A 10,722-nucleotide genomic window follows, 5' to 3' on the forward strand; every position below is an offset into this window, starting at 1 on the left:
CTCCAAAGATCGGTTAAGAGAACTAAAATCTTTCAGCACATTTAACACATGCGAAATAAATAACGTTTTCAGTTTTTTTTTTTTCTCTTTCAAATTTTGTTAAAAGAAAAAATTGAATTGAACGTGCGTTTTATTTCCAAAGGAACGAGTGATTGATAGACAGTGTAGGACTTCCTTGCTCCAATATCCAAGGTTGTTTTGGTCATTATAGTTCAACATCATGTTACATAAGAACAGCCTAGAACCAACCCGACACGAGCAAAGAGAGATGGGAACCGTTAGTAACATTGGCTTCCCTTCACTATTCAGAGTTCATCTAGATTCACAAGTACTATCAAAGCATATGAAGAATAAATCATCGTGCGATTTTATGGTTCCTTCTAATCATAACTACTCTGTTAGGCTGAGTCCAATATGTTGTAAGCTATCAGAAAGTGGGATTGAGGAGAACCACACGAGCACGAGCACGGGCGAGAGGCCCTCTAAGATCAAGGACAGGATGGAGGAGTACAATATAGCTATGAAGAAAATGATGAGGAACCCTTATGAGTATCACCATGATCTGGGTCAGTTTCATCTCTATCCTATTATTGTTTATTGGTACCCCCTACAACATTTGACATTTGCTACCTAGTACTTTTGTTTGATCTATTTCTATGAAATGCTACATATGTTTGATATGATTATGATATTGAGAAATGTGAGGGATTTGTGAGAGGGATGAATGGCCTTGCAGATGGGTTTTTGTTAATCACTCTTGCATTATTATATGGTGCTAGATATAGCAATGATAGTGTGATTTCGTTCCTCATTCCGTTGGTTATACTTGCAATCTTCGTTTGTTATATTAGTTTGTGCCTCTTGGCTTAAAATTGGAGAGGGTGTTATACAAAGGGGGAGAGAGAGAGAGAGATTGAGGATTTACTACGCTATCAATCACTTTTTGAAGATGTCGTCTTCTGTTATGTGGTTGAGATTCCTTGTGCCCCCTCCCCCAACTGTAAAATGCAAAGCGTGTGCCATACTATTACTGTGTAAAGTTTAATTTTAATTAGTACAGAGACTACATACTTAAGTTTTGCTTTTGATGTATATGGCCCTTGAAAAAGACTTTTTTTCCCCTTAGAATTTGGGTTTGAGCATAACTCAACCCCAAAAGCTCCCCACTCATATGTATTATTTTGACTATATTATGACAAGGACTAGACATCTCGAGTATCTCGAGCATGAAGGACTGGATATCTCAAGCTGAAGTTTTCAGGATTGAACACCTACAGGTGATTTAATAGTAGTTCAACGAACAAGTGATCTGATAAGCCCAATAATAATCATTAGGATAGATTTTAATACCATTTTAAAATCTGAATTTGGATCTAACTCAATTCCAAAAGCATGCTTATGGGATGGAAAATTGTCCCTCGCTCTTATGTACACTATTTTAGCCACATCACTAGTCAATGTAGGATTTCCAACATTAATTTTTTTCCTCATGTATGGTAAGACCTGATATATCATTCAACAGATGCAACCAATGAATGATTCCTGATTTTCAGGTATGAATTATACTCTTATAACGGACAATTTGATTGTTGGCTCCCAACCACAGAAACCTGAAGACATAGATCACCTCAAAAAGGAAGAGGGTGTGGCATACATTTTAAACTTGCAACAAGATAACGATGTTGAGTATTGGGGAGTAGACTTGCAGTCAATAATAAGAAGGTCTCGTGAACTTGAAATTAGCCACACAAGGAGACCGGTAAGCAAGCCTGTTTTCTGTAAATTTATTGAGGATAAAGAAAAAAACCTCTAGTATTGTGATAATCTAGACAACGTTTGACTAGCCAAATGTTATTAGGAAGTGTAGAGTTTTTTAAGGAACTAAGGAGATAAATAGAGAAAGGGGAGCACTCAAAACATGACTTCTTTGCTTGATTTTGGCTCATTATACAAATTTAGTACATAAGTATTTATATTATGCAGGACACCTTTTCTCATAAAAATGAATCGAGTTTACTAATTGCTCCATTCTCCTTTTGCCAACAGTTGAGCTATCATGACTAGTTTAATCTCTAACCCAATGCAATAAATAGACTATATACCATCTCAAAAATGAGAATAGTTATCTTCACTCTGAAATTGTTCCAAGTTTTTTGCTTACTTGTTCTTAAATTAAATTATCATCACATTTTTTATTATCTATGTTTTTAGGCAAAAGACTTTGATCCAGATTCCTTGCAAAATGAACTACCTAAAGCAGTCTCATCCTTAGAATGGGCAATTTCTGAGGGAAAAGGAAGAGTTTATGTGCATTGTACGGCTGGACTTGGAAGAGCTCCAGCGGTGGCAATTGCTTATTTGTTCTGGTTTTGTGACATGAATGTGAGTCCGAAACCCTCACCTTGTCGTTGAATCCAGAAACAATTTCCATACTACTTAATTTTTCACAAGTGTTATGGTTGAACATCATCAACTTGGTGGTGAATTGGTGATAGATTGGTTCACAGATTTCTTAATTGAGATTTCATTTTTTCACAAATGAATGTGGCATTTTTCTTTGGACAGCTAAATGAAGCATATGATATGCTAACTTCAAAGAGACCTTGTGGACCAAATAAAAGAGCAATACGTGGCGCTACTTATGATTTGGCTAAGAATGATCCTTGGAAGGAGCCATTTGAGACTCTTCCAGAATATGCATTTGAGGATATAGCAGATTGGGAAAGGAACTTGATTCAAGATCGTGCCCGCTCCCTTCGTGGAATTTGACAACTTCGGTAAGTGTTTCTGACTTTCTGCTTTGAAAAACGATTGTGTTGTTGGGTTTTTACAAATCTGTATTACTAATAATAGTGAAGGGAGCTATAATAGCTTTTGCACTTTTTTGGCTCTTGCATCAATATGGTGAACCAAATCATCCCCATATTGAGATTCACTCATTTTTCAAGCCCAGATATGCTTAAATGTAACATTGTGTGATGATGATATGCGATGCTGTATTTGTGATTGACAGGTTTCTACTTATCTGAGATTCCTACATAGGTTGCCACCCTTGCTGGGATGGTATCAGGTGCCATGATACTGCTCAAGTTGGAGATATTTTTTCAAGCATATTCATACTGATATGGGCACATAGCTTACAACGTGTACGAAATATTCAGTATAGTACAGACTATAGAGTGGTAAATAATCAATTTTGCGAATAATGCACCATAATTGTAGACGTCCTAATAATATCTGAGAGTGCAAAATGCCTAGTTGATCTATTGGTCTGTCAATTCTAAATAGTGTCAAAATGATGTATATAAGTAGAGGATAACCTTTATTTTTATTTTATGACGATAACTTTTGGGGTTGAGTTAACATAAACCCAAATTATGCTGGTATCATAGATCCATTAGCAGTATCATGATGATTCACATCAAGGCCATGCAACTACGTGTTTCTTAACACTATTTAGAAGCCATCTTAAATACACAGTCGGAAGAAGGAATCGAGAGGGGATTGCACTCATGAATTTGAATGTAAACAAGAGTTAAGGGCTGTAAAAATAGATAATACGAAACTTACGTGAATGATTAAAAATGAAATAAACAACAGTAAAGAACTAAAACAACAAACTACAAATTAGAAAAAAGAAAAAAAAGGTATCACAAAAATTGATGAGTTATTATTTCTTAAGGACAGAGATTATACAGAAGTGAGAGAAGAAAAAGAAAATGACATAAAGATGTAATTATTATCTGCAAAAAGAAAAGCCTAATTTGTTGTCTTTTTTTGAGATTAAGTTACTCGGTAGAGTTAACTAACGTCACTTATTTTATCCATACAAAGTGGTTGCTCCCATTCAAAAGTTGAAATAACTGTTTACTTTAGTTTTTAGTAACATGGTGATAGTGTTAAAAGTTTTCTTATTTGTTGACATGTTTAGGAATGTTGATTCTAGTGTATTTGGTAGGTCGATTGGTGTTCCAATGCAGCTAATAATCTGACATTCTGACTAAAGTGACGATGTATATTAAATCAGTAGTGTGTTATAGTAACGTTGTTGGTATATATATGCACTACAGTTGGGCTAGGATTGTTGGGGCCTAAGGCATCTCATGGACAATTATATCCTATTTTGGAATAGTGATAGAGTAATTTTAATGACCGAAATATGATTTATTGTTGATAAAATTATAAATTTGGTTTTCTTATTTGTCTTAGAATTTGATTTTGGCCCCCCTATAATTTAATTCACGAACTTAGTCTCAATTTTTTACAATTCCATTCTTTCATTCCACAATTCTGAAATTAAACATTGATTATTAATTACTTACCTTAATCGCCATGTGTCTCACTTTTATTGGATATCGACCGTCACATGTCGTGATTTTATTGAAGATTGACGTTAATTAGGTGCACAAAATTAATGTCTAATAAAAGCGTGATATATGACAATCAACGTTGGCACGTAGCAGTCAACGTCCAATTTTAGGATTGTAGACAGAAATGACGGGATTACAAAAAATTGGGGAACTGAATTCATGAATTAAATTATAAAAAAACCAAAAGTCAAATTCTAAAAAATAGGAAGACCAAATTTATAATTTTGTCTTTTATTATTCATGAGTATAGGCCAATTTCTTTGTTGTTGATGTTGACTTCATTCGACAGTTGCGGTTTGGAACTATCACAACATTTGAATATGGAAGAATATCATACGAATTTGGCTCAAATTCAGTATATATATAACAATTGTGCATATAAGAAATTACGCGTTTAGATCTTTACTCGTTTTTTCAAGATAAAATAATATAAATTTCTGATAAATACTCTTTGACAATTTGAAGATTTTCTCTTGAACTGCTATCTTCTTAATTTAAAATTTAATTCATAATTCTGAGCTGTAAGCACTTCTTACAATGACATAACCGCCAGCTGCATTATCATCATTCACTCAAACACCCTTTTATTTTATTTAATGGTAGTGTAGGGCAAGCAAAAGAAGGTTGCTACATTCCGGGGTTAAGGTTAAACTTTCATTTGTTGTTACAGATGCTTTACTTACGAGGAATTATAACAATGAACCCAGCCTTACTATTTGAGTGAGACATCCCAACATAACACTCAAACGCTTTATCATCATGATTGAGACATTCCTTGCTGAAACACTCGTTTCATTAAAATATCTCTAGGTAGAAATTCTCCTTCGCCTAAATTTACGAGTCGCTTTTCCAATGAATATTAAAAAAAAGAGAAAAAAGAATACTCCATTATTGATATTGCAAGCATGGAAAAGCTAAAGTTCTCACATGAAAAGCGTGGGACGTAGGTGGCTAGAAGCTTGACTTGCACGGGTCTCAAATATTATTTTATGCTCCCATTATCACATTTTATTTCTGTCACCAGCTAATTAACAACACACAAAAGAGTGTTCTGAGGATTTGGGAGAGCATACCCATATATATCACTTTGATTTCCTAGACTCATCACTCCCTCACACATTTGATTAAACTTAGCAACATAATTCACGGGTCAATATCTCCACACTGCCCCAAATGTATATTTAAACTAATTAAGTTCTTTTCAAATATATATATATATATATATATATATATATATATATATATATTATCATGTATGAATGTATGATATTTTATTGACCTTGTCAATAATTACTTAACAGTTATATCAAACTTAATTTCTTATCGGTTAATAATGTAAAAACTAGCATTGACATTGCATACTCATTAAACTCAAATAATAATAGTCTGTTAATAGGTTTGCAAGTCTCAAACTACATTTCTTTGCCATGAAATTAAACACCCCGAAACTTCTATCAAACCATCTTAAGCCACCAACATTTTACTGCTACTTACAAGAACTGAAACATATCCCGATGTTCTTATAGATTCAATCACTATTTTTGTTTTCAAGACCCAACCTTTTCAATCTTAGGTTAGGAAATAACAATTGACAAATTTCCACACTATTATTCCCCAGATATGGTTACCCATTGCAGTTGCACTGGGGGGAAATTTGCAGTATAATTAATTCCCATTCTTTCTGATAGAGTATCACAAAAGTGCCATTTGGGCAGGAAAAAATGTTCCAAGACACAACGGGGATAACAGGTATCGGCAGTACTAATGTTGAGTTTCAAGCAACAATAATCTAAAAGATGAAATATTGCTAATTAGACCGAGGTGCCACAACACAAAGAGGCCACATAGAATTCTCAAATCCATAATCTTGAAATCCTAAAACTGTGTATCAGCAGTACTAAATTCTAATCGCATGGCTGGCTTTGAAATTTGAAGAATAAAACATGCAAAAAAATATTGTAGGGGGGGTTATGAAATGATTCCATATTTCATTTACTGGGAAGGCAATATCAAGATAAAAAAAAATTCAATAAAAATATAAAAGAATATAAAAAAGCAGGGCAAGATATCGTAATAATAATGTTAACACTTAACAAGGCCAGTTCAATGGGCAAGGTTCCAACCTGCAGGGATCCACCAAAGTATGCCGCCTTATCCCTGGAAGCAAAGAGGCTGTTTCCCTGCTATTTTCAGCTTGAGGTCAGAATCAGCTTCAAAATTGAAATTAAATTATGCATTAATAAATAGTTATAACCTTAACCCTCTTGTGGCTTTGCATCATATATATCTGAAAAAGGACATGTTCTGTATGCCCCTAAAACATAATTGACATCAATTCATGTTTTGTGGGGTGCCCTTGTGTCTATCCTATCCATCTGTATGGGAATTGAGCTGTGATTGCCGGATTACACAAACGACATTTTAGCACATCAGGTTACATAAGCAATCAACTATGTGAGGCATAGAATCCATTTACAAAGAAAATCATAATCAATAATAAGCAACCTAGTAATATTCAACTAAACCTCAGCTTTTGATATGTTGTACGGAAGTAATAAACTAAATGTCTTTTTTGGTAAAAACAAGTAATCATGTCTAAATTTCACTAAATTTTGATCATTGTGTTAAAATATGAAAAAGATATCACAAAAGAACATGGTGTACAATACATGATGTTAGATATCACCAAAGAACACCCATCTGGACAATGGTAGTCAGTCTTCTTTCCCTCTTCCTTGTCAATGTTTGCCAAAATGCTCTTAGACATATAGGAAGAAACGTACTGAAGCATACAACAAATGGAAAACCCAAAAATGCCTGAAATGAAGGGTCATACAGCACATGATGACAAGCACGCAGAATATCAAAGCAAAAGAAATTGCCCCTGCAACATGAGACCTGCAAGAAGTTAAGGAAATTGTCAAGCATAATGGCATCAACAATGTCCCAACATCTTCAATGCACTTTACACATTAAAAAATCTGATAGAAAAGTTATCCCACAACCCTACATGAATCCTACCTGGGAATGGATATCCAAGTTGGTATTTTTAGCAGTGATCAAATTATGTTAGTGTCCATATATTCCTTTCATTTTTATGGAATACTAATCAATACTAAACAGAGCATTTCAATATAGATGGATTACCCAAAAAAGGCCACTTTGAAACCTCAATACCAGCATACGAACTGCTATTTATAATCTACTGAACAAAATGGGGTTGAAGAAACAACACTATATTTTTTAATGCATAAGAATCCAAAACTCAAGATGAAAACCCATCTATTGCCGTCATTAGAAATTTTCAGTAATCCATTTGCAGAAACCAGAAAAACAACCTTCCAAGTGTTGTATTAAAAAGAAGGAATTTCAAAAAAGAATCTGAGAAAGGATTTAGTTTATGTTTTTTAACTCTGTAATATCAGGAGCAAACGAAAGTCTACTTTTAGCTATAATAAAAAACCTAAAGACTACACAGACCCTATGTATGATCATCTTTTTGACACAATAAAACATACAAAATCTCCCCAGATGAGAAAGAAAGCATCATTAGGTGGAGAATAGCCAAGAAGAAGACAAGGTCTCAGATCAAAAAACGAAAGAGTTGTTATTCATACAACATTTTATACTAATACTACAACACTTTTTGTGTCTATCTCTCTCCATCACATCATTTATTACATCTTATATTTTTCCCTCTTCACTCTATTTCTCTCTCTTAGTTGTATATTTTGTTGCATTGGTTGCTATACAAAAAACCTTTCTCAAAAACAAATAACTAGAAGCAAATTCTTAACTAAGAACATGCAGAACAAAGTGCATAAATTATTTCAAGCCCAAATTCCAAAAGTCAGCAACTTGAAGCACCTCAAGTCCTCTGAGCAAAACTTGGAGTCAAAGAGGTGAAATAATAAAGAGAAGGAAAGGAAAAGATGAAATACTTTAAGTTGTTTGAGCAAAGCAGCCCAGGTAGTGATGGCTGGATATTGGTGGTAGGAGTAGGACTCCCAATCACCAGCATTATTCAGAAAGTACTATCGGTGGTAGTGATGGCTGGATATTGGTGGTACTATGCAACTAGTTCTTAATTTGAATAAAACCCATCAAATAATTGCTACACACCTTAAAATGCCGCAGCAGGTTACGCACAAATGAACCATAAAATTCCCCAAAGCAGATACCAACAAGGTAAGAAGGGTAGAAAAACTTACAAAATCCAAAGAAAAGAAAATAAAAAAAACTTTGTGCATATTTCAGATCAAATAAAGACAACAAGAACAAGTGACATTGGGTGTCTCTATTTAATCATACCAGCTAAGTCTAAAGCTTAAACCAACTCGTACTTGCTCTTCAAATTCTTTCAGCGGTGAAGAAAATTCAGAGATATGAAGTGTTTATATTTCTATGATAGTTCTAGACAACGCAATTCCTAGTGTAAAGTAAAATCCTGAAACCCAGCATGCAAGTAAATTTCAATTGATCACTATAATTTTTATATTGCAACTCTGGAAAGACATAATTCAACATTCAACATTAGGATTAAAGGGCACCTTTAGTTCATTAGAAAGTGTATTGAGTCTCCCGATTCATAGCCTCTTTCCTTAATGGAGATGTACGAAGAGCTGAATACAGAAATTCATTCATATTGATCAGTCAGTTTTATTGCTTATCCTGCTCTGTACACTATGTGTTCTGCAAAAACAAACCATTTAAACAGTATCCAGCAGACTTCATCCTAGGAACAAGATCAATAGCACACTCCTTTTTATCTTGTGAAAGAATTTTGAGGAGTTGCTCACAAACACTTGACTTCAACTTGAAACCTTTGTCAAGAGTGTAAACGAAGATGTTTACTGCATCATCCAGCCTCCCATTTTCACTGAGACCTCGGATCAAATATACGCAACTTGCAGGATTGATATTGATATTGAACTTATCAAGAACAGTAAATATAAGTAATGCTTCATTTACTTTTTCTGCCTGACAAAATCCAATTAGTAGAATTGTATATGGAGCTAAAGCAAAATCTCTAAACCTGAAGTCCAATTCTAGTAAACCTCGAAATGCCTGTTCCACTTCTCCTCTGACAAAACATTCCTCCAAAGCATTGATTGAATTGTCTTCCCTGCCACGAAGGTTCTTCAAATATTCCAAATAAAGACTGAAGGCCTGTGAGACCCTCTTCTTTCTACACAACCAAGTCATAAGTGCTCTATAAACTTCAAAGCTAGGTTCACACCCATGCTTCAACATATGCTTATGAATCTTAAAGGCATCCTCTTCTCTGCCAACCCTGAAAAGCCCATCAATAAGTGTCCCATAAGTAACAGGGTTAGGTGAGAGCCCCTTATTTTGCATATCCTTGAAAAGCTTTAAAGCACCATTGATATTAGAAGCCTTGCAAAAGCCATTGATTAGAACATTGTACGTCACAATGTCAGGCATAACCCCACTACCAGCAAGTTGAATGAGAAGCTTGTATGCATCCAAAAGTTGTCCAGCCTCACACATTTGCTCCACCTTTTTCTGGAGAGCAACACTATCTAAAACCTGATCAGAACCCTGAGAAAGCCGGAAGAATAACGAAGGACTTCTCCCAATCTCCATCTTGTACAATAAAAGGTGTGCCTCCTCAAGTTTACCAGCCTTGCACAGTCCATCCATAAGAGCATTGAAGGTCACTATGGAAGGAAAACATCCAAGCTTCTCCATCTTATTAAATATTTCCTGTGCCTTCTCAGCCATTCCTCTCTTACACAGGTCACAGATGATAATGGTATGTGTGCAAACATTATGAAACCCTTGATGCTCAGAAATCTCAAGTTGGAGAGATCGTGCTCGATCCAAAAGACCAACATCACAGAGACCTTTAATAATTTCATTGTAACAAACAGCATCAGGAACTAAGCCTATCTGGATCATCTCACCTAACATCTTGGCAGCTTCACCAACCCTTCCCTCGCTCGACAAACCTCGTATCAAAATGGTGTACAAAACAACATCCGGCACAATACCCTTCTTAAACATCCTTCCGTACCACGCATGTGCTTCATTGTATCTCCTTGCGCTAAAAAAGCCAGCAATCAGAGAACTGTAGCCCTTTATTCCAAGGGCTAACCCATCTCTCTCTAACAACCGTAGAAACGAAATGGCTTCTTCTAACCTCCCCAACTTGCAATACCCATTAATTAAAACACTATAACATATCAAATCAGGCTGGAACCCTCTTTCTTTCATCACATTAAACAACCTGTGTGCCTCATCTGCCCTCTTCACGTGACACAGACCGGAAAAAATAGCAGAAAACGATATAACACTTGGCACACTTAAGCTCCTGGACTTGCTCGCGTAT

At 35.2% G+C, this 10,722-nt stretch overlaps 2 protein-coding genes across 3 annotated transcripts; one reads left to right on the forward strand and one right to left on the reverse strand.

The window, feature by feature from the left end:
- The first annotated feature begins 219 nt into the window (after positions 1–219).
- Positions 220–3,363, forward strand: LOC100805592 (phosphoglucan phosphatase LSF2, chloroplastic). 2 transcript variants are annotated; one of them, XM_006578760.4, is made up of 5 exons: positions 220–566; positions 1,554–1,759; positions 2,212–2,382; positions 2,566–2,777; positions 3,014–3,363. In XM_006578760.4, exons 1-4 carry the CDS (start codon positions 221–223, stop codon positions 2,767–2,769), a joined length of 927 nt encoding a protein of 308 aa, XP_006578823.3. In that variant the 5' UTR covers position 220; the 3' UTR covers positions 2,770–2,777; positions 3,014–3,363. The 2 variants fall into 2 exon arrangements, with proteins under 2 accessions (XP_006578823.3, XP_040870943.1); XM_041015009.1 differs by lacking the exon at positions 3,014–3,363 and having other exon boundaries at positions 235–566; positions 2,566–2,779.
- Positions 3,364–6,379: 3,016 nt separating this feature from the next.
- On the reverse strand, positions 6,380–10,688 carry LOC100788461 (pentatricopeptide repeat-containing protein At1g79540). The gene is made up of 2 exons (XM_041015010.1): positions 8,921–10,688; positions 6,380–7,268 (listed from the first exon to the last, which is right to left on the reverse strand). The coding sequence occupies exon 1, from the start codon at positions 10,605–10,607 to the stop codon at positions 9,054–9,056; it is 1,554 nt and encodes a 517-aa protein (XP_040870944.1). The 5' UTR covers positions 10,608–10,688; the 3' UTR covers positions 6,380–7,268; positions 8,921–9,053.
- Between the last annotated feature and the right edge of the window lie 34 nt (positions 10,689–10,722).

Source organism: Glycine max, chromosome 4, assembly GCF_000004515.6.
Source record: "Glycine max cultivar Williams 82 chromosome 4, Glycine_max_v4.0, whole genome shotgun sequence".
Classification (NCBI taxonomy): domain Eukaryota; kingdom Viridiplantae; phylum Streptophyta; class Magnoliopsida; order Fabales; family Fabaceae; genus Glycine; species Glycine max.